General features: G+C 44.8%; 1 protein-coding gene across 1 annotated transcript in view; it reads left to right on the top strand.

Annotated features, from left to right (window-relative positions):
* Positions 1–603: 603 nt before the first annotated feature.
* LOC137369343 (paladin-like) overlaps positions 604–24,380 on the top strand; it is a 158,546-nt gene continuing 134,769 nt past the window's right edge. The window contains exons 1-3 of the mRNA XM_068030414.1: positions 604–710; positions 12,046–12,225; positions 18,003–18,105. Of these exons, the coding sequence (XP_067886515.1) occupies positions 12,059–12,225; positions 18,003–18,105 (270 nt within the window). The 5' untranslated portion in view covers positions 604–710; positions 12,046–12,058. The remainder of the gene's footprint in view (positions 711–12,045; positions 12,226–18,002; positions 18,106–24,380) is intronic.

Here is a 24,380-nt window from a genome sequence, read left to right as displayed (position 1 = left end):
TAGTGAATCTACATCCTGTGCTGCATAGTGTAATCCATTGACATACAATTACATTGAAACACCTTGTTCGATACATAGGTGATTCTGGTTGAAAATGCCAAGCATAAATTTCACACAGAAATATTTTGCAGTGCCATATATATAAAATAGAGATAGAATGTAGAGCCACTATAATATGACTCAGTCAAAGTATTGTGCTGTGTTTCTTTCTATTAGTTTATACAAAATACTTGCTTTGCAAAGTGGAAAATTCAAGATAACTCTCAAAGGGTCTTGCCTCTTGATAGGATATCTTTCACTCTAAGCACTTTTACTATGATGTAACTTGCTACTGACATTTTTGAGGAAAATGCTGACTTGTTGAAGCAAGTTAAGGCTTGTAAGTTTCCTATTTATCAGAGGATTGAGTTACTGAATTGTGTCTCTGAGGCTTTGCTGTAAATTATTTCTCTGATTGGATAGCCTGGTGATGTATTTTTAATGGTGGAAGAAACCACTTAAGTTCATTTGTTTTTGCTGGAACACGCCTCTTATATCTGCAGCTAGTTAAAGGAATAGGATTGGCCTTTTATTGCTGAGATGGTACATCTTATAAATTGGGGGAGGGGAGTGAAAGCTCAGAATATGCAATGGGTAGATGCTAACAATCCATTTGCATCTGGCGTATGGCTTGTGCATGTCTCAGTGTGGATCAGTCTGCTGTAAACTGGGTAAGTTGTATGCCTGCCACAGAGGAAAATTAAACTGGTAAGTGATATCTCTTAGGGTCCGAGGTGGCTTCAAGATGACAAGCCTGGCAATGAGGGTTGAGGACGAAGTAAACTCTTTGAGGCACATTTGGTAATCTGATAACTGAGGTTGGCGGGTCTGCAGGGCTCCAAGGATACCAAGGATAATGATTGACCAGCCAGTCTAGCTCACTAATGGAACCCTGGAGGGGTAAACCTGTCACTCGGAGAGGGGAAGATTCTTCCCCATTCAGTTGCACATACGTCTGCCAGCCACTGGCTCTAGCCGAGCAAGCAGTGTGTAACAACTTGGGTAAACTCTGCGTGCTATTTGGAACCCTATTCACATTGGGTACTTCAAACCTTGGCTTTGCCAATGTGTGCCTATGCTGTGTGTGCTCAGTCATGAGGGATATGCCCTGAAGGAAATGGAATACCGACATGTGGTATAGATTATTTATTCAGTTGATCTAGTGATTCTTAAACGTGGTAATGGGCTTCCAATGTGCTGGACCAATAAAAATTATAATTTGTGCAATAGAGTAATTGGTTTCTGTTACAGATTTTAAAGCTGCTAAATAGGTGATGCATGTTTCCTTTAAAATTCTATGAACAATCTAGGATTATATATACAGCTTTATGTGGTGTATAAAATGGTGGCAGCAAAATACAAAACTGAATGTTGTCAGGAAGGCGACGGGCATTCCACCCCCTGCCTTCACTCGCTGTTTTATGGGCCCCCATGCCAACCTGCCCATCCCTGGAGGGCTGATAAAATTCAGCCCCTTGCTTCAGCTATTCAAAACCCTGATTAGACCACACCTGGAGTTCTGTGAGCAGTTCACACACCTTAGGAAGGATATATTGGTCTTGCAGGGAGTGCAATGTCGGTTTACCAGAATGATATCTGGACTCCACGGTTTAAATTACAAGGAGAGAATACACAAATTAGGGTTGTATTCCCTGGAATTCATATTGTTAAGGAGCGACTTATTTGAAGTTTTCAAGATATTAAGGTAAACAGATAGGGTAGATTGAGAGAAACTATTTCCACTGGTTGGGGAGTCTAGGGACAGGGAGCATAGTCTAAAAAATAGTGGCAGAGTTTTTAGGAGTGAAATTAGGAAACAAAAGTGTGGTAGAATTTTGGAACTCTCTTCCACAAATGGCAATTGATGTTAGATCAATTGTAAATCTTAAATCTGAGATTGATAAATATTTGATATCCAAATGTATTACGGGATATGATGTAAAGGCGGGTATATGGAGTTAGGTCGCAGATCAACCATGATCTCATTGAATGGCCCAGATCAGACTCGAGGGGCTAAATGGCCTCCTCCTGTTGCCATGTTTCTAGATTAGGGAGTTGGCAGGTTAGAAGAGGGGACAGGTTATTGGAGTGGGCATGTAAGAGGAGTGGACAGGTTAGAGGAGTGGATAGGTTAGAGGAGCGAGTAAGTGAGGTGATTAGGCAGGTTAGTGAAGTGGGCAGGTTAGAGAAGGGATTCCAGAGTTTAAGGCCTTGGTAGCTGAAGATACAATCACCAAACGTGGAGTGATTAAAATTGGAGATGGTCAAGAGGGAAGAATTGGAGGAGAACAGACATCTTGGAGGGTTTGAGGAGATTAGAGATAGGGAGGGGCAAGACCATGGAGGGATTTTAAAATAAGGATGGGAATTTTAAAATTGAGATGTTTCTTAACCAGAAGCTAGTGTAGGTCAGCAAGCATGGGGGTAATCGGTCAACAGGGTTTGGTGCGAGTTAGGTTAGGTGATTAGACTGGTTAGGTGATTGGGCAAGTTAGGATAGTGGGAAATTTAAGTGACTGGGCAGATTAAGAGAGTGGGTATGTTTGGCAAGTTGTTCTTTTTAGGTGGTTATATTTTGATGTGAAAATGATGAAAATATGTCAATCATATGTTTTCCTCATTTGCAACCTTAACAATGCTCGGAATGAGAACATTGGTGCATTCCCAACATCCAGCACTGGTCAGGGCTCAAGCGGAGAATTTAAAAGGGTGATTTCCCTACTGCAATTGGTCTCTGAGCATTCAACTCCAGTAGATAACATGTATAATCACAAAACAGGAAAGGTTTTTTATTCTTTTTAAATGTTGAGGTGCGTATTGTTCCAATTATGATGTGACCAAGTGCTACATAGTCCCCCACATAGCAATGGACAGATGTCCCACCTTGCCATACACAAGGTACTAAAATAGAGACAAAAGAACTTCTGCACTTATATATCTCATAATTATACTAGCTGATCAGCAATTCCAATGTTGTTGATTGCATAGAATGTTTGGTGTCCCTGGAGAGGGAGCACGCAGTGTCCACTGGCATGCTAAGGCTTTCTGCCTTTCCCAATAGGTGGGCACAGACATGACTGGAGTGCATCATCAACCTCGGGACCAAATTTTAATTAGGTTCGACAAGTTCTGTTTAATTTTTTTTAAATTTTCTTTTTATTGGTTGTGCTTCTTTAAGGGGGTACTTGTGACGTCAGTCATGAATTACCAAATGCAACATTGAAAAAAAGAGGTTGCATATGATGTTTGTTCCTGCAACTGTAAATGATGTGGTGTTGCCGGAAATTAATGCGGCTGTCAGGGACACTACCCAACAGGTTGACACCAAATTTTCTGCACATTAAGCACCTTACTTTTCAACAAGAAGAAACCACAGATGTATACTATGATCAGAACACATTGTGCAATGTTCTACAACTTGCAGAAACAGACAGCATTAAATGATTTTAACCCTGTATGTGTTATGACTAGCAAGACAGAATCCGACAATTCAAGAAGGACAAACCTGCTTAAATTTGATCATGCTCAGGACGTTTAGAATATGACCTGAACTGATCTTATGAGTTAACACTTCTACTTAGTACTTTCCATTTATCTGAGTGTGATGGCAAGAGACCATCAGCAACTTTCCTAACAATGATTGCAGTTGTGTCAGTATATATGTATAACTCTTCTGACATGCTGAATAATATAAAGAATTGACCACACATGTTCTCAATAGTACATAGCTGACAAAAGGTTTATACACATATATTGGTTGAAAAAAGTACATGCAGCACTGACAAGACAGTATATTTATAAATTATGGGAACAAAGTGCCCTGGTCATAGAGATGGGCAATTATTTGTCTTTTACATACTTTGTGTGCCTTAATCGTGACTCTTCTTTTGCCAGCAGCTCTACCCACTTGTCCCTGTAGCTCTAGTCCCATGTGCCTCTAGCTCTAGTCCTATGTGCCTCTAGCTCTAGTGCTATGTGTCTCTAGCTCTAGTCCTATATGCCTCTAGCTCTAGACCCGTGTGCCTCTAGTTCTAGTCCTATGTGCCTCTAGCTCTAGTCCCGTGTGCCTCTAGCTCTAGTCCTATATGCCTCTAGCTCTAGTCCCGTGTGCCTCTAGTTCTAGTCCTATGTGCCTCTAGCTCTAGTCCTATGTGCCTCTAGGTCTAGTCCTATATGCCTCTAGGTCTAGTCCTATGTGCCTCTAGCTCTAGTCCCATGTGCCTCTAGCTCTAGTCCTGTGTACCTCTCGCTCTAGTCCCGTGTGCCTCTAGGTCTAGTATTCTGTGTCTCTAGCTATAGTCCTATGTGCCTCTAGCTCTAGTCCTTTGTGTCTCTAGTTCTAGTCCTTTGTGTCTCTAGTTCTAGTCCTATGTGCCTCTAGCTCTAGTCCTATGTGTCTCTAGTTCTAGTGCTATGTGCCTCTAGCTCTAGTCCTATATTCCTCTAGCTCTAGTCCTATGTATCTCTAGCTCTAGTCCTATATGCCTCTAGCTCTAGTCCTTTGTGTCTCTAGTTCTAGTGCTATGTGCCTCTAGCTCTAGTCCTATATTCCTCTAGCTCTAGTCCTTTGTGTCTCTAGTTCTAGTCCTATGTGCCTCTGGCTCTAGTCCTATGTGCCTCTAGCTCTAGTCCTATGTGTCTCTAGTTCTAGTGCTATGTGCCTCTAGCTCTAGTCCTATATTCCTCTAGCTCTAGTCCTATGTGTCTCTAGCTCTAGTCCTATATGCCTCTAGCTCTAGTCCTTTGTGTCTCTAGTTCTAGTCCTATATGCCTCTAGCTGTAGTCCTATGTGCCTCTAGCTCTTGTCCTATGTGTCTCAAGCTCCAGTCCTATGTGCCTCTAGCTCTATTCCTATGTGCCTCTAGCTCTAGTCCTATGTGCCTCTAGCTCTAGTCCTATATGCCTCCAGCTCTAGTCCTATGTGCCTCTAGCTCTAGTCCTATGTGTCTCTAGTTCTAGTGCTATGTGCCTCTAGCTCTAGTCCTATGTGCCTCTAGCTCTAGTCCTCTGTGTCTCTAGTTCTAGTCCTATGTGCCTCTAGCTCTAGTCCTCTGTGTCTCTAGTTCTAGTCCTATGTGCCTCTAGCTGTAGTCCTATGTGTCTCTAGCTCCAGTCCTATGTGTCTCTAGTTCTAGTCCTATGTGCCTCTAGCTCTAGTCCTCTGTGTCTCTAGTTCTAGTCCTATATGCCTCTAGCTCTAGTCCTCTGTGTCTCTAGTTCTAGTCCTATGTGCCTCTAGCTCTAGTCCTCTGTGTCTCTAGTTCTAGTCCTATGTGCCTCTAGCTGTAGTCCTATGTGTCTCTAGCTCCAGTCCTATGTGCCTCTAGCTCTAGTCCTCTGTGTCTCTAGTTCTAGTCCTATGTGCCTCTAGCTGTAGTCCTATGTGTCTCTAGTTCTAGTCCTCTGTGTCTCTAGTTCTAGTCCTATGTGCCTCTAGCTCTATTCCTATGTGTCTCTAGTTCTAGTCCTATGTGCCTCTAGCTCTTGTCCTATGTGCCTCTAGCTCTAGTCCCGTGTGCCTCTAGCTCTAGTCCTATGTGCCTCTAGCTCTAGTCCTATGTGCCTCTAGCTCTAATCCCGTGTGCCTCTAGCTCTAATCCCATGTGCCTCTAGCTCTATTCCTATGTGTCTCTAGTTCTAGTCCTATGTGCCTCTAGCTCTTGTCCTATGTGCCTCTAGCTCTAGTCCCGTGTGCCTCTAGCTCTAGTCCTATGTGCCTCTAGCTCTAGTCCTATGTGCCTCTAGCTCTAGTCCTATGTGCCTCTAGCTCTAGTCCCGTGTGCCTCTAGCTCTAGTCCTATGTGCCTCTAGCTCTAGTCCCGTGTGCCTCTAGCTCTAGTCCTATGTGCCTCTAGCTCTAGTCCTGTGTCTCCAACTCTACTCCCTTGTGCCTCTAGCTCCAGTCCCGTGTGCCTCTGGCTCTAGTCCCGTGTGCCTCTAGCTCTAGTCCCGTGTGCCTCTAGCTCTAGTCCTGTGTGCCTCTAGGTCTAGTGCTATGTGCCTCTAGCTCTAGTCCTATGTGCCTCTAGCTCTAGTCCTATGTGCCTCTAGGTCTAGTCCTATGTGTCTCTAGCTCTAGTCCCGTGTGCCTCTTGCTCTAGTCCCGTGTGCCTCTAGTTCTAGTCCTATGTGCCTCTAGGACTAGTCCTATATGCCTCTAGTTCTAGTCCTATGTGCCTCTAGCTCCAGTCCTATGTGCCTCTAGTTCTAGTCCTATGTGCCCCTAGCTCTATTCCTATGTGTCTCTAGTTCTAGTCCTATGTGCCTCTAGCTCCAGTCCTATGTGCCTCTAGCTCTATTCCTATGTGTCTCTAGTTCTAGTCCTATGTGTCTCTAGCTCTAGTCCTATGTGCCTCTAGCTCTAGTCCTATGTGCCTCTAGCTCTAATCCCGTGTGCGTCTAGCTCTAATCCCGTGTGCCTCTCACTCTAGTCCCGTGTGCCTCTAGCTCTAGTCCCGTGTGCCTCTAGCTCTAGTCCTATGTGCCTCTAGCTCTAGTCCCGTGTGCCTCTAGCTCTAGTCCCGTGTGCCTCTAGCTCTAGTCCCATGTGCTTCGAGCTCTAGTCCCGTGTGCCTCTAGCTCTAGTCCTATGTGTCTCTAGCTCTAGTCCTATGTGTCTCTAGAGCTAGTCCCGTATGCCTCTAGCTCTAGTCCTATGTGTCTCTAGCTCTAGTCCCGTATGCCTCTAGCTCTAGTCCTATGTGCCTCTAGCTCTAGTTCCATGTGCCTCTTGCTCTAGTCCTATGTGTCTCTAGCTCTAGTCCTACGTGTCTCTAGCTCTAGTCCCGTATGCCTCTAGCTCTAGTCCTACGTGTCTCTAGCTCTAGTCCCGTATGCCTCTAGCTCTAGTCCTATGTGCCTCTAGCTCTAGTCCCGTATGCCTCTAGCTCTAGTCCTACGTGTCTCTAGCTCTAGTCCCGTATGCCTCTAGCTCTAGTCCTATGTGCCTCTAGCTCTAGTTCCATGTGCCTCTTGCTCTAGTCCATGTGCCTCTAGCTCTAATCCTATGTGCCTCTAGCTCTAGTTCCATGTGCCTCTTGCTCTAGTCCGTGTGCCTCTAGCTCTAGTCCCGTGTGCCTCTAGCTCTAGTCCCGTGTGCCTCTAGCTCTAGTCCTATGTGCCTCTAGCTCTAGTCCCGTGTGCCTCTTGCTCTAGTCCGTGTGCCTCTAGCTCTAGTCCTATGTGTCTCTAGCTCTAGTCCTATGTGTCTCTAGCTCTAGTCCCGTATGCCTCTAGCTCTAGTCCTATGTGTCTCTAGCTCTAGTTCCATGTGCCTCTTGCTCTAGTCCATGTGCCTCTAGCTCTAGTCCCGTGTGCCTCTAGCTCTAGTCCTACGTGTCTCTCGCTCTAGTTCCATGTGCCTCTTGCTCTAGTCCATGTGCCTCTAGCTCTAGTCCCGTGTGCCTCTAGCTCTAGTCCCGTGTGCCTCTAGCTCTAGTCCTATGTGCCTCTAGCTCTAGTCCCGTATGCCTCTAGCTCTAGTCCTATGTGCCTCTAGCTCTAGTTCCATGTGCCTCTTGCTCTAGTCCATGTGCCTCTAGCTCTAGTCCCGTGTGCCTCTAGCTCCAGTCCTATGTGACTCTAGCTCTATTCCTATGTGTCTCTAGCTCTAGTCCCGTGTGCCTCTAGCTCCAGTCCTATGTGACTCTAGCTCTATTCCTATGTGTCTCTAGTTCTAGTCCTATGTGCCTCTAGCTCTAGTCCTATGTGCCTCTAGCTCTAGTCCCGTGTGCCTCTAGCTCTAGTCCCGTGTGCCTCTAGCTCTAGTCCTATGTGTCTCTAGCTCTAGTCCCATGTGCTTCGAGCTCTAGTCCCGTGTGCCTCTAGCTCTAGTCCTATGTGTCTCTAGCTCTAGTCCCGTATGCCTCTAGCTCTAGTCCTATGTGCCTCTAGCTCTAATCCCGTGTGCGTCTAGCTCTAGTCCCGTGTGCCTCTCACTCTAGTCCCGTGTGCCTCTAGCTCTAGTCCCGTGTGCCTCTAGCTCTAGTCCTATGTGCCTCTAGCTCTAGTCCCGTGTGCCTCTAGCTCTAGTCCCGTGTGCCTCTAGCTCTAGTCCTATGTGTCTCTAGCTCTAGTCCCATGTGCTTCGAGCTCTAGTCCCGTGTGCCTCTAGCTCTAGTCCTATGTGTCTCTAGCTCTAGTCCCGTATGCCTCTAGCTCTAGTCCTATGTGCCTCTAGCTCTAGTCCATGTGCCTCTAGCTCTAGTCCCGTGTGCCTCTAGCTCTAGTCCTACGTGTCTCTAGCTCTAGTCCCGTATGCCTCTAGCTCTAGTCCTATGTGCCTCTAGCTCTGGTCCTATGTGCCTCTAGCTCTAGTCCTATGTGCCTCTAGCTCTGGTCCTATGTGCCTCTAGCTCTAGTCCTATGTGCCTCTAGCTCTAGTTCCATGTGCCTCTTGCTCTAGTCCCGTGTGCCTCTAGCTCTAGTCCTATGTGTCTCTAGTTCTTGTCCCGTGTGCCTCTAGCTCTCGTCTTATGTGCCTCTAGCTCTAGTCCAATATGCCTCTGGATCTAGTCCCGTGTGCCTCTAGCTCTCGTCCTGTGTGCCTCTAGCTCTAGGCCCTTGTGCCTCTAGCTCTAGTCCTGTGTGCCTCTAGCTCTTGTCCTCTGTGTCTCCAGCTCTACTCCCTTGTGCCTCTATCTCTCGTCCTATATGCCTTTAGCTCTAGTCCCGTGTGCCTCTGGATCTAGTCCTATGTGCCTCTGGCTCTAGTCCCTTCTGCCTCTTGCGCTAGTTTTAGTCCTGTGTGCCTCTAGCTCTAGTCCCTTGTCTCTCTAGCTCTATATCTTGTGTTTCTGGTTCCAGTCTTTCTGCTTGGTCCTGTACCACCTTCTGCCATTAGTTTCAGTCACATGCCTTAAGCTGTATATATCAGTACCTATAGCTCTAGTCCTTGTGCTGTTTCAAACACTAACTCTGTTTCTCTCTTGACAGATGCTGCCTGATCTGTTGGGTAGTTCCAGCATTTTCTGTTTTTACTTCTATCCTTCTCAGTGTGAGCCTCATGGCAGCAGTCTGTTTTACAATGGAGGGCACCACAGCTGAACCCAATTCCTTCCTAATCTGAAGGCTACCAAAATCCAACAGGGGTCTAAAAACTATTAGAAATGCAAGTCCTTGTTGAAAATTTCTGTCACTAGACTGAGGACATTGAGATCAAAAGGCACAAAGGGTGCTATGGTTGCTGTCCCAGCTGAGATCAGATTTCTTATCTGAGACCACGGATCAAGCCCTGGGACTTACTGGTCAATAATCCTAAAGACCAAATCATGTAGTCCATGTACTCACAAACATTTGGGGAACAGCACCATTTTTCTGCTTGAGAGCAATAACACAGTAAGATTACTAAATGGAATAGGCCATTCAGTCCTTTGTGCCTGCACTGTCATTCAATTAGATTATGACTGACCTGCATCTCAACGTCATCTTCCCAACTTTGTTGTATTTTCCATTGATAGCCTTACCTCATAAAAATCTATCTATCTCAGTCTTGAAAGCTCCAATTGTTCCAGCATCCATCGCCATTTGGGGAAGAGAATATCAGGGCCAGGAGTGGGCTGGAGGCTGAGGGGGGTGGGGGGTGGGAGGAGGGAGAGTGTAAAATCAAGTGGGAGGTGGGAGGGTGATGTTCCCATCGCCTACCCACCCCCGCAGCCATTTTACCAGCGGTGAGTGGGAACATCAGCACCTGTGGAGGCTCCCCAGTAATACCAGGCAGCCACCCGGTGTGCCCGGGGGGTTGGGGCCCTCCTGATCTTGTGCCCTGTGCCCCACACAGGGTCCCCCCTCCCCCGCAACAGCACAAGCCTCCCCCAATGGGGCACCTCCCTTGACCCTCCTGAACAATCCCCACCTCCCTCATTGGGGCTCAGCCGATTGTCTCTGGCGAGGCCCAAAACCCCACTTTTCTTTTGGTCAGCTATGTGGCCTGGTCCAATCTGCACCTTCTCCTTTGTTATCTCTTGCCCAACCCCCACCTCACTTGTTTATAATCTGTGACTTTTCTAATATTTGTCAGTTCCGAAGAAGGGTCACTGACCCGAAACGTTAACTCTGCTTCTCTTTCCACAGATGCTGCCAGACCTGCTGAGTGAATCCAGCATTTCTTGTTTTTGTTTCAGATTTCCAGCATCCGCAGTATTTTGCTTTTATTTTAGTGTTTAATTCACTGCCACTTCTCTTCCAGGAATGCCTACCTTGAAGAAGTTCTGCTCTTCTCTCCGACGGGATTTTCGTTTGTCTCTTTTACCTTGTTCACCTTCATTGCTTTCTATTTCCCTCCTGGTGTTTGTTGCTCCGTGACCTTTTGGTCAGCTATGTGGCCTGGTCCAATCTGCACCTTCTCCTTTGTTATCTCTTGCCCAACCCCCACCTCACTTGTTTATAATCTGTGACTTTTCTAATATTTGTCAGTTCCGAAGAAGGGTCACTGACCCGAAACGTTAACTCTGCTTCTCTTTCCACAGATGCTGCCAGACCTGCTGAGTGAATCCAGCATTTCTTGTTTTTGCCCCACTTTTCTTTCTTGGGGCTGGCATCCATGATGCTGCTCTGGGCTGGGTGCAGTCCCAGCAGTGGCCACCACTCCTGGTGGCACTGCTGGGACTGAAAAGCCGCTGGTGTGCTGATTGGCCGGCAGCTCTTGGAGGCAGGATTTGGTGCCTCAGAGGGGTAGAAGTCCCACTTGAGACCAATTAAGGGCCTGGGCCATGCAAAATTGCTGCTTTGTTTCCAGGCCTGGCGAAGGTGGTTCGCCCCCTCAATTTTTAAGTCAGTGCCCGGGGCCTCTGCCGCCATGTAAAATTCCAGCCTAGATTTCCTTTAATCTTTGTGTGAAAAAGTGTTTCCTAATTTTCCTCCTAAATGGCCTAGTTCTAATTTCATGTCCCCTTGTGCTTGATTCCTGTGCCATAAGAAATAGTTTTGTCACATCTATCCCTCAATCTTCTATACTCATGGGAATACAAGGCACGTTTGTGCAGCTTGTCCTCATGATTTAACCTAATAAATCCAGGTATCATTCTCATGAATCTGCTCTGCACTCCCTCTAGGAACAATATATCCTCTCTGAGGTGCAGTGCCCAAAACGGAATGCAGTACTCCAGACGGAGTCTGACCAAGGCACTATACAACTGCAGCATAACTTCCACCCCTTTGTATTCTGTTTCCCTTGAGATAAAGACCGACATTCCATTAAGCTTTTAGAAGGAGAGATTTAGGACTGGAATGGACTTTACAATTCACTGTACTTTTATTGAATTAGGGTGAGGGCTTATTTGCAATTTTACCTAAACGATTCAGGAAATGGCTCTGACGTAATCCCTCGGTGGAGAAATGGAAGTAGCAGAATGAATGAACTCATTGGAAACTCAGGGACCGGAGTTTACTAAAAATGAGCTATTTGGTTAGTAGCAAGTAGGGGGTGGGGGGTTAGCCCTTAGACTGCGAGCAGGTCCAGGGAGATAAATTTAAAGGACAATTATTTCAGCAAATTAGTAGTCCAGGCATGGACCTTTAGTCTAGTTCAAGATGGGTGTCACCAGGCCAACCTTTGATTCATGTTCTTGCATCAAAGACAATAAAAACATGATAGAAGCTGAGGATGAAAAAGGCCACAGATTTATCCCCACCTCTCCCATTTTCAGGGAGAGTAAAATTCATCAACTGTCCTGGAAGGGTAAATTTAAAATTTATATGACAGGGTTGTGATAAAACAAAAATATTTACTCGTCGGCTGTTGAATGCTGAATTTATCCGTGTGAAGGGTCCTATAGGACTTGCTGTTGTGTCATTCAGATTCATTCTTTCCTTACTGTGTGACAGGTTCTGCATCAGATACTGCAGCATGAAATATTTTCTATTGAATGCCAACTGCATGTTCATTTGCTTTAGCCAATACTTTGATTTGAATTTAAGGTGTCTAACCACTTATGTAGCAGAGAGGCTGAATGTTATTGTTTAATCTCAGGACTAAAAGTAACCATTTTTAAAAATTGTTTTGTTTAGCTACTAATTGACTATGGGAACTACTGCAAGTACCAACAAGCATGCTGCACCAGCAGTCTACGCACCATGTGACAGGGATGTCAAACGATCTGAAATTGACAATCATTCCAAAGATATCAACACTGCAGCAGGCTTGGCAAAATCCATCATCACCAACAAAGTGGCACCTATTGTAATTACGTGAGTTACAGCAGTCAGGGGTAGGACCCTGCTGAGGTTATGGCTTAATGATCCAATATAATATTTCAGAGGATGGGTAAATAGGGATATTAAGGATGTGTTACACAATTAAACTCTTCTATCCCAATTTCAGTGTGGAAGCAGTCATTTTAATTTGGATATAAATAATTTCAAAGGAGACTAGCACATCATATAGTCCATAATGTAAGTGAACCCTTTCAGTGTGAAAATATTCTTCACCATTAAATGGGAGGGGGTGTCTAGGTCTGAGATTTCAGATCCATCTTTTCTCCTCAGAATAATTAGCTATGTTGACACAGTACATAGCGTCAGGAGTAGGCCATTTATCTCCTTAAGTCTGTTCACCATTCAGTTAGATCATGGCTGATCAGTATCTTAATTGCATCTACATCCCTTGGTTCTGTAACCCCTAATACCCTCGCATAACAAAAATCTATCAATCTCTGTTGAAATTTTCAATGGCGTGGCCTCAACAGCTTTTTGGGGGAGTAATTTCCAGAGTTCCACTACACTTTGTGTGAAGAAGTACTTCCTGAGATCACCTCTGAATGTTGTAGCTCTAATTTAAACTTTGTCCTGAACTCCTCTACCAGAGGAAATAGTTACTCTCTATCTACCATTATCAACTCCTTTAATTATCTTAAATTAGATTACCCCTTAATCTTCCATACTCAAGGGAATACAAGCCTAGTCTGTGCAATGAGTCGTTATGATCTATAACGCACTGTCTGGAAGGATGATGGAAGCTTATGTCATCGGAACTTTCAAAAGGGAATTGGATAAATATTTTAAAAAGTAAGTGATTGCAGGGCTATGGGGAAACAGCACAGGAGTGAGACTAATTGGAGTTTCAAAGAGTCAGCACAGACACAATGGCCTCCTTCTGCATTATTTCTATGATTCTCTGAACCTGTCCTCATAATTTAACCCTTTAAGTCCAACATCATTCAGCTGAATCTAAATCTTGTATGGGGTAGATTAACACAGTGTGAGGTAAATTAGCACAGTTTGTGGTAGATTAAAACAGTGTGATGTAAGATAACACATTATGGGATAGATTAAAACAGTCTCAGGTAAATTAACACAGTGTGAGGTAAATTAGTACAGTATGGGATAAATGGACACTATGGGGTACATTAACAAAATATAACAGTATGGGGTAAATGAAAACAGTCTGGAAATGAACAAAATATAGGGTAAATTAACACAGTATGGGGTACATTAACACAGTAGGAGGTAGATTAAACAGTATGGGGTAAATTAACACAGTGTATGGTAAAAGCAGTTGGCAGGAAAAAAGACAGAAGCGCAAGGGGAGAGCCAACTGTGTAACAGCCCCGACAAACAAATTTTTCTGCAGCACCTGTGGAAGAGCCTGTCACTCTAGAATTGGCCTTTATAGCCACTCCAGGCGCTGCTCCACACACCACTGACCACCTCCAGGCGCTTACCCATTGTCTCTCGAGATAAGGGGGCCAAAAAGAAAGAAAAAAGAATGGTAAATTAACAGAGTAGGAGGTAGATTAAACAGTATGGGGTAAATTAACACAGTATATGGTAAATTAACACAATAGGAGGTAGATTAACACGATACAGGGTAGATTCACACAGTATGGGGTAAATTAACACAGTATGGGGTAAATTAACACAGTATGGGGCAGATTAACACAGTATGGGATAAATTAACAGTAGGTGGTGGATTAACACTTTACAGGGTAGATTACAGTCTGGGGTATATTAACCACAATATGGCGTAGATTAACACAGTATAGGGTATTTTAACAGTATGGGATAAATTAGTACATTATAGGGTAAATGAGAACAATATGGATAGATTAACACAGTATGGGGTACATTAACACAGTATATGGTAAATTAACATAGAATGGGGTACATTAGCACAGTATGGGGTAAATTAGCACAGTATGGGTAGATTAACACAGTGTGAGGTAAATTAACACAGTTCGTGGTAGATTAACACAGCACAGGGTGAATTAACACAGCACAGGGTAGATTAACACAGTACAGGATAAATTAACATAGTATGGTGTAAATTAACAACGGCAGATAGATTTAAAAAATATAGGGTAAATTAGCACAGTATGGGTAGATTAACACAGTATGGGGTAAATTAACACAGCATAGGGTAAATTAACACAGTATAGGGTAAATTAACACAGTACAGGGTAAATTAACACAGTATGAGGTAAATTAACCCAGTAGAAGGGAGATTAACACAATATTGGGTAAATTAACACAGTATGTAGTAGTGTTACGATCAGGTGAGATGGGGATCCAGGGGTTCCCTCCCAGCCTTTGCCTGGTCTAACCGTAACGGTGTTTAATTTAACAAACACCGTGTTTTTAGCACCCCCCTCAGTGAATCCTTGTTCACTGCTTTCCAATTGTAAGGCAAAGAAATCAGACAAGTTTTCTTAGATTTAAACAAGAAAGATGGAAATTTATTAATCTTAAACTCTAATTCGGTTAACGACTACGAGTGCACAACGCGACCACGCTAGCATGGATATGAGATAAACACACACGCAGATAGAGACAGGAACAGTAGAAGGAATAAAGGGGAAAACATTGAGGCAATATCTGGTAATTATTTACGGTCCTTTGAGTTCAATATGGAATCTTTGGTTGCCGGTAAGTCATGCTGTTCGTTGGGGCCCAGTACACACTTTAACTTGTTTCGATGTAGGAGTCTTCCCTCGCGTGAGGTTTAAGTGACTTCAGTGGGTCCAGAGGTTTGTGAGAAAGCAAGAGAGAGCCAGTTAGGAGAGAGGCTCTCTTGTTCCAGGTTCAGTTACAATCTGCAGTCTGACTTCAAACTGTCCTGTGTCTATTTCAAAAAGCCTGGACCAGCCGGTTAGTCGTGTGACCAGCTGGCTTAATCACTCCTGCGTTTGTGAATTCCAAAGCTCTTGGTGAGGGGGCGGGGCAGTGTATGCTGTCTCTTACCACGACAAAATGTAGATCACCATTGTCCAGCCCAATCTCTGTTAATTGAATCAGTGAGCAATTCTTTTGTCTCTCCAAGCACTGTCTTAGTATGCAAATGTCCTCCAGCCAAATGTCTGGTGATCTCTTCAAACAAGTCATTTCTTCACTCCAGCAACAGTTTAAAATTAATGTTCATATGATGAAATTAATATGCCTCATTCTTGGCAGGTGGGGGTCTTCATTACAGGTAGAGTAACACTGTCCAGGGTAAATTAACAGTATGGGGTAGATTAAAACCTTATGGGGTAAATGAACACAGTATGAGGTAAATTAAAGAAGAGATAATATAGCACCTCTCGTGACGTCAGAGCAGCCCAAAGCACTTTGCAGCCATTCTAGATAGAATAAATAATCTAGATTAACAGTATGTTGTAATTTAAAATAGCACAGGTATGAATAATACAGTTTGAATAGGATTAATGAAGTATTGGTTAGATTAGCATGGTATAGGCTATATTAACCTGGGACAAGGTAAATTAACACCACATGGTCTATATTAACACAAATTAACATACACTACATCAATACAGTATTGGCAAAATTAACATATTATGTGCTAGACTAACACAGTATGGACAAGATTAACATATTAGGAGTTAGATTAATATAATACAGGCTGGCTCAACACATTATGAACATATTTAATACAGTATTGGTTAGATTAACATAGATATGCAGGTACACCAAGCAATTAGAAAGGCAAATGGTAGTTTGCCTTTATTGCAAGGGAGTTGGACTATAAGAGTAATAAAGTTTTGCAGCAATTATCAAGGGCTTTGGTGAGACCACACCTGGAGTACTGCAATACCTAAAGATGGATAAATTGCCTTAGAAGGGGTGCAACAAAGGTTCACTCGGTTGATTCCTGGGATGTGAGGAATGTCCTATAAGGAGAGATTGAGTTGAAAGGGGCTATACTCTCTGGAGTTTGGAAGAATGAGTGGTAATCTCATTGAAATGTGCAAAATTCTTGGAGGGCTTGGCAGAGTAGATGTTGAGAGGCTGTTTCCCCTGGCTGGAGAGTATAGAACGAGGGGTCATAGTCTCAGGTTAAGGGGTTGGCCACTTAGTACTGGGATGAGGAGAGATTTCTTTATTCAGAGGGTTGTGTCTCTGTGGGTTGTGGAATCTTTGTTGATGAGTATATTCAAAATTGAAATTGGTAGATTTTTGGGCACAAAGGAACTCAAGGGATATGGGGGTAGGCTGGAAAGTACAGTTGAGGTAGATGATCAGCCACAATCGTATTAAATAACGAAGCAGACTCAAGGGGCCATCTGGCCTACTCCTGCTTTTATTTCTCATGTTTCTTATGATCTAGGTTAACACAGTATGATTTACTTTTTCCGTACCCTTACTCTGGGGTAAATACCATTTTAATCCTCGATCATTTATTTTGAACCTATTTAGACTTTTGCTCATTCATAACGCAGTCAGTAATTTTACTTCAGATCTCTTTGTCTGGAGAGCCCCTGGTGTTCTTGGGAATCCTTTTGCCTGCAATAGCAACATTGACTACAGTTCATTGGTTGTGAAGCACTTTGCGAGGTCTGAAGGATAATAATGAGGTGCTTTTCTAATTGGGAGTTATTCCTTACTGTGCTTATCAAGGTGAGGGATGTTAGTGCTGGGAGAGGAAAGTATTTTGTCTTTTGCTGTTCATTAACAACACCAGGAGCTCTCCAGACCAGATGTGTTCCCAGTGATAAGCACACACTGGAATTTGTAATGTTGGTCTCTTGTTAGCAATGTAAATAATGTGTCTGATGAAGGTTCAGTTGACTCTGTTATCATGGATTTGTCACATTGATGGGTTCATGCAATTCCACATGGCAGCTTTGCAACTAGGAAATGTTTTCTGTTACAGCTGAAAGTGGTAAGGACATTGGGCAGTAGTATAGATTTCTCTCCGGGGCCTTCCTTCTGTTGGGAATACACAACAGGTACAATAAAAGGAAATAACTTGCATTCCTGCAGTGCCTTTCACAGACCTCAGGATATTCCAAATCATTTTATAGCCAATTAAGTACTTTTGAAGTATAGTCAACGTTGTAATGTAGAGAATATGACAGCCAATTCACACATAGCAAGGTCCCACAAACACCAATGTGATGGCCAGGTCATCTGTTTTTTGGTGATTTTTTTGGACAATATCAGAATGAGGTAAATTATCACAGTTATGGGTACAAATATTAGTGTGGATTAATACAATATTGTTTGTCAGGACACCAGGGAAAACTCCCCTGTTGTTCTTCAAAATAGTGCCGTGGGATCTTTTACATCCACCTGAAAGGGCATACAGGGCCTTGGTTTAACGTCTCATCTGGAAAATGGTGCACCAGACAGTGCAACGCTCCTTCTCTACTGCGCTGGAGTGTCAGCCTATATTTTTGTTCATGGACTTGCACTCACAACGTTCTGACTCATGTTAGATTGATACCACTGAGCCACATTATATAGCAGGCATAGGGTATAGGTGAGGAAAAAAGCCTCATGTTATTTTTATGTACTGGGCCATCAGCAAGCCCTGGGTACACTCCTGACACAGGCTAACCCCTGGCAGGGACTGGTCCTGGAAAGTACAGCAGGTAATAGACATGCAGCTACAGCACTGAGAGGCTTTCAGCTGCCTTCTAGGCTGTCATGATGGCTGCTTTTCCTCAATCACAGGCCCGGTACAACAATTTTCTTCCTGAGCTTCCTAATTTGTCTTGCTTATATTCTCATATCTTCTGCTTCTTTCCAAGATACAATTTAAAGGAAGAATTTCAAGTTCATGATGACTTTCATAAGGCCCATTATGTCATTGGCCGTATGAACGACAGTTTACCAGAGCACTACCTTGTGCAGGTAAGTTATTGGGCCTTCTCGGAAGCATGTGCTTGTCCAGTTTGAACATCTATTAATTGCTCAAAGAGCAAAATACATTAGTAAGGATGAGTGTGTTATGCTGCAAGTAATCTGCAAATGTATCAGTCTGAGATATGCCAAAAAAGGCATAATCTAAATAGTACATTTATAGTATGGTCATACAGGGAAAAGGTACCCTGCAGTGTTTGGCATATAAACAGATCATCTCAGTCAGCAGCATTAGTAAACAGCCATTATATCATTAGTGATCCACTATTCATTTCTTCCATTGTTTTATGAACAAAATGTTTCATGAAGCTGCACGATGTAGCTCTAATCGTTTAACTGCGATCTTTTTCTTAAAATGACAAATACATTGGGATTAAAGAAACAATGTTGTAAAAATTGTCCAGCATGCTGGAGATTCAGAAGACAAACATATGAACATATGAATTAGGAATAGGAGTAGGCCACTTGGGCCCCTTGAACAAGATCATGGCTGATCTGATTGTAACCTCAATTCCACATTCCCGCCTCCCCCCAATAAACTTTCACCCCCTTGCTTCAAGAATCTGCCTTAAACATGTTCAAAGACTCTGCTTCCACTGCCTTTTGAGGAAGAGAGTTCCAAAGACTCACAACCCTCTGAGAGAAAAAATTTCTCCTCATCTCTGTCTTAAATGGGTGAGCCCTTATTTTTAAACAGTGACCCCTAGTTCAAGAATCTCCCTCAAGGGCAAACATCCTTTTCACATCCACGCTGTCAAGACCACTCAGGATCTTATATGTTTCAATCAATTCACCTCTTACTCTTCTAAATTCCAGCGGATAAAGCCTAGCCTGTCCAATCTTTTCTCACAAGACAACCCGCCCATTCCAGGTATTAGTCTAGTAAACCTTCTCTGAACTACTTCCAATGCATTTGCATCCTTTCTTAAATAAGGAAACCAATACTGTACACAATACTCCAGATGTGATCTCACCAATGCCCTGTATAATTGTAGCATAACCTTCCAACTTTTGTATTTAATTCCCCTCGCAACAAACGATAACATTTTATTAGCTTTCCGAATTACTTGCTGTACCTGCATATTAACCTTCTGCAATTCATGCACTAGGACACCCAGATCCCTCTGCATCTCAGAGCTGTGCAATCTTTCATCATTTAGATAATATGCTTCTTTTTTATTCTTCCTGCCAAAATGGGCAATTTCATATCTGGTGAACCCATCTGGTTCACTAATGATCTTTAGGGAAGGAAATCTGCTGTCCTTACCTGGTCTGGCCTACATGTGACTGCAGACCCACAGCAATGTGGTTAACTCTTACATGCCCTCTGAAATGGCCTAGCAAGCCACTCAGTTGTACCTAACCGCTACGAAGTCAATAAAAAGAATTGAAACTGGACAGACCACCCGGCATCGACCGAGACACCGGAAACAACAACGGCAAACCTAGCCCTGTCGACCCTGCAAAGTCCTCCTTACTAACATCTGGGGGCTTGTGCCAAAGTTGGGAGAGCTGTCCCACAGACTAGTCAAGCAACAGCCTGACATAGTCATACTCATGGAATCATACCTTACAGACAATGTCCCAGACACTGCAATCACTATCCCTGGGTATGTCCTGTCCCACCGGCAGGACAGACCCAGCAGAGGTGGCAGGACAGTGGTATACAGTAGGGAGGGAGTTACCCTGGGAGTCCTTAACATCGGCTCTGGAACCCATGAAATCTCATGGCATCAGGTCAAACATGGGCAAGATAACCTCCTACTGATTACCACCTACTGCCCTCCCTCAGCTGATGAGTCAGTACTCCACCATGTTGAACACCACTTGGAGGAAGCACTGAGGGTGGCAAGGGCACAAAATGTACTCTGGGTGGGGGACTTCAATGTCCATCACCAAGAGTGGCTTGGTCACACCACTACTGACCGAGCTGGCTGAGTACCAAAGGACTGGGTCTGCGGCAGGTGGTGGGGGAACCAACACGAGGGAAGAACATACTTGACCTCCTCCTCACCAATCTGCCTGCCGCAGATGCTTCTGTACATGACCGTATTGGTAGGAGTGACCACCGCACAGTCCTTGTGGAGACAAGGTCCCGCCTTCACATTGAGGATACCGTCCATCGTGTTGTGTGGCACTATCACCGTGCTAAATGGGATAGATTCCAAACAGATCTAGCAATGCAAAACTGGGCATCCATGAGGTGCTGTGGGCCATCAGCAGCAGCAGAACTGTGCTCAACCACAATCTGTAACCTCATGACTCGGCATATCCCCCACTCTCCCATTACCATCAAGCCAGAGACCAACCCTGGTTCAATGAAGAGTGCAGGAGGACATGCCAGGAGCAGCACCAGGCATACCTCAAAATGAGTTGTCAACCTGGTAAAGATACAACCCAGGACTACTTGCATGCCAAACTGCATAAGCAGCATGCAATAGACAGAGCTAAGCGATCCCATAACCAATGGTTCAGATCTAAGCTCTGCAGTCCTGCCACATCCAGTCGTGAATGGTGGTGGACAATTAAACAACTAACTGGAGGAGGTGGCTCCACAAATATCCCCAACCTCAATGATGGGGGAGCCCAGCACATCAGTGCGAAAGATAAGGCTGAAGCATTTGCAACAATCTTCAGCCAGAAGTGCCGAGTTGATGATCCATCTCAGCCTCCTCCTGAAGTCCCCAGCATTACAGATGCCAGACTTCAGCCAATTCGATTCACTCCGCATGATATCAAGAAACGGCTGAAGGCACTGGATACTGCAAAGGCTATGGGCCCTGACAATATTCCAGCAATAGTACTGAAGACCTGTGCTCCAGAACTCTCTGCACCCCGAGCCAAGCTGTTTCAGTACAGCTACAACTGGCATCTACCCGGCAATGTGGAAAATTGCCCAGGTATGTCCTGTACACAAAAAGCAGGACAAGTCCAACCCGGCTAATTACTGCCCCATCAGTCCACTCTCAATCATCAGTAAAGTGATGGAAGGTGTCATCAACAGTGCAATCAAGCGGCACTTGCTTAGCAATAACCTGCTCAGTGATGCTCAGTTTGGGTTCTGACAGGGCCACTCAGCTCCTGACCTCATTACAGCCTTGGTTCAAACATGGACAAAAGAGCTGAACACAAGAGATGAGGTGAGAATGACTGCCCTTGACATCAAGGTAGCATTTGATCAAGTATGGCATCAAGGAACCCTAGCAAAACTGGAGTCAATGGGAATCAGGGGGAAAACTCTCTGCTGGTTGGAGTCATACCTAGCACAAAGGAAGATGGCTGTGGTTGTTGGAGGTCAATCATCTGAGCTCCAGGACATCACTGCAGGAGTTCCTCAGGGTAGTGTCCTAGGCCCAACCATCTTCAGCTACTTCATCAATGACCTTCCTTCAATCATAAGGTCAGAAGTGGGGATGTTCGCTGATGATTGCACAATGTTCAGCACCCTTAGCGATTCCTCAGATACTGAAGCAGTCCGTGTAGAAATACAGCAAGACCTGGACAATATCCAAGCTTGGGCTGATAAGTGGCAAGTAACATTTGAGTCACGCAAGTGCCAGGCAATGACCATCTCCAACAACAGAGAATCTAACCATCTCCTCTTGACATTCAATGGCATTACCATCGCTGAATCTCCCACTATCAACATTCTAGATGCTACCCTTGACCAGAAACTGAACTGGAGTAGCCATATAAATACCGTGGCTACAAGAGCAGGTCAGAGTCTAGGAATCCTGTGGCGAGTAACTCACCTCCTGACTCCCCAAAGCCTGTCCACCATCTACAAGGCACAAGTCTGGAGTGTGATGGAATACTCTCAACTTACCTGGCTGGGTGCAGCTCCAACAACACTCAAGAAGCTCGACACCATCCAGAACAAAGCAGCTCGCTTGATTGGCATACCATCCACAAGCATTCACTCCCTCCACCACTGACACGCAGTGGCAGCAGTGTGTACCATCTACAAGATGCACTGCAGCAACGCACCAATGCTCCTTAGACAGCACCTTCCAAACCCGCGACCTCTACCACCTCGAAGGACAAGAGCAGCAGATGCATGGGAACATCACCACCTGCAAGTTCCCCTCCAAGTCACACACCGTCCTGTCTTGGAACTATATCACCGTTCCTTCACTGTTGCTGGGTCAAAATCCTGGAACTCCCTTCCTAACAGCACTGTGAGTGTACCTACCTCACATGGACTGCAGCGGTTCAAGAAGGCAGCTCACCACCACCTTCTCGAGGGCAATTAGGGATGGGCAATAATGCTGGCCTGGCCAGCGACACCCACATCCCATGAATGAATAAAAAACAATTCCCACATTATACTCCATTTGCCAGATCTTTGCCCACTCACCTAATCTACCTATATCCCTTTGTAGCCTCCTTATCTCCTCTTCACAACTTACTTTCCTACCTATCTTTGTGTCACCAGCAAATTTAGGAACCATACCTTCAATCCCTTCATCCAAGACCTGGGTGACTCTTTCCTTAGTCAAATATTTTTAATTCATTCATGAGATGTTGTGCCGCTCGCCAGACCAGCATTTATTGCTCATCCCTAATTGCCCTTGAGAAGGTGGTGGTGAGCATGGTTAATTATTTCAAATAAATTGTGAAAATTAATCTGGGCAAGAAATTCAATTGCCTTGATTTTCTGGGCAGAGGAACCACAGTTCCTGGCTTGCTCAGGCCCATTGGAAACGGGGTGGTCAAGATAGCAAATTGGTCTACCCACCTCATTTCCATGATTGTGGCATGGAAAGGTGAGACCTTTGCACAGCACCGGTCTCCATTCTTGCGTAGGCTTCCTCGACAGATTCCAGAGGGCCAAGTAGCATTCTGTGGAAAGCATGCATTCCAGGCAGCCTCCCCTAATTAGAGGTGCACTCCCTATAAAAGGGAAGTTGCAGCAATGCACTGCAGGCTGCTGGATAATTGCTTTTGGCCATTGATAGAATTGCCATTTAACAGCAAAGGAAGGAGAGGTCTCCCAAATCTAGCCATGCTGCCCAGAACGGATTCTGCTGGGAGGTTGAAGCCAGGAGGATTGCCATGTTTCTGTTGGAGGTGGGGGGGTGGGGTGGGCACAAGGTTCCCACAGTAACCCTGCGAATGGATTGGAAGCATGGGGCGAGGGTTGTGAATACCCAGAGTGTAGCACCACGGACCTGGCAGCAGTGCCAAAAAAGTTTAATGATCTCACTTAGGTGATCAAGGTGAATCAATGCACGAGCACACCACATCTTGCAGCAACCACATCTGCTGCCTCTCACACTGCTCAATGCACCACACACCCATCACTCATCCAGCACCCCACCCTGACACTGAGGACTCATCCCTAACATCCTTACACTAAACCTTACTTACCTTTGAAGCATACCAGCTGCACGCACTTCTCACTGCTGCCACATACCTTCAGCTATTCAGCTATGTCAGGCATCACCCAAACATACTGACACAGAGTCGATGACATTCTGCCTTCTTTCCTGCAAGAGAAAGTTGTCCACGATATATGGGAAAAATAGGGTACCAGAGCAGGACTAGCATGACTACATCCCCTCAACATCCGTGAGGAGATATTTCTGCGGATCATGGGCAGCATACAGTGGAACCAGTGCCATCTGGTGTAGTGCAGGCCATCTGGATGACAGTAAATTGCTGCCTTATGCACCTTCTCCACTAAAACTTTACCCTTACCATTGAAAAGTGCTATGAAATGGAAACTGCAGATGGAGTCACTGTGTGCCTCCTGATTTCCTCCACTCCCACCCTAACCCCTACTCTCCCCTAATGCTTTTATGCTTTGAGATTGCCAAAAACTGCTGGCAGCTCAGCCCCCACAGAAACAGGAGGAAGGGCAAGAGAAGGAAGACAGATTTGAGGAAGATGTACCCTTGCTCGACCTAACACTCGCAGCCACCAGCTCAGATACTGGCACTGAGTATACCTTAGCGGCAAGTTTAGAGTCAGGATCTGCATGTAGTGAGTCACTGGGCACGAGTGGACTGCAGCCAGGACAGGGGGAGATGTCGGTTTATGTGCACACTCCCCAGAGGGGAGGCAATCAGATGAGGGGGACCTTGTTGGAGCAGACTATAGGAGAATGCTGTTGAACATGCTTGGTACATTGGCAGGCTAGAAGCATGGAGGAGTTCTGTTCCACTATGGCCCAGAATATTGCACGGAGCTTGGAGACCATCCTTCCCACCGTAGAATTGGTGGGCAACTCCATGGTAGCACTGCTTGACTGACCCATGACAGCG

This window comes from Heterodontus francisci, chromosome 4, assembly GCF_036365525.1.
Source record: "Heterodontus francisci isolate sHetFra1 chromosome 4, sHetFra1.hap1, whole genome shotgun sequence".
Taxonomy (NCBI): domain Eukaryota; kingdom Metazoa; phylum Chordata; class Chondrichthyes; order Heterodontiformes; family Heterodontidae; genus Heterodontus; species Heterodontus francisci.
Note: the sequence above shows the minus strand (reverse complement) of the source record. Positions and strands in the feature narration are given on the sequence as shown.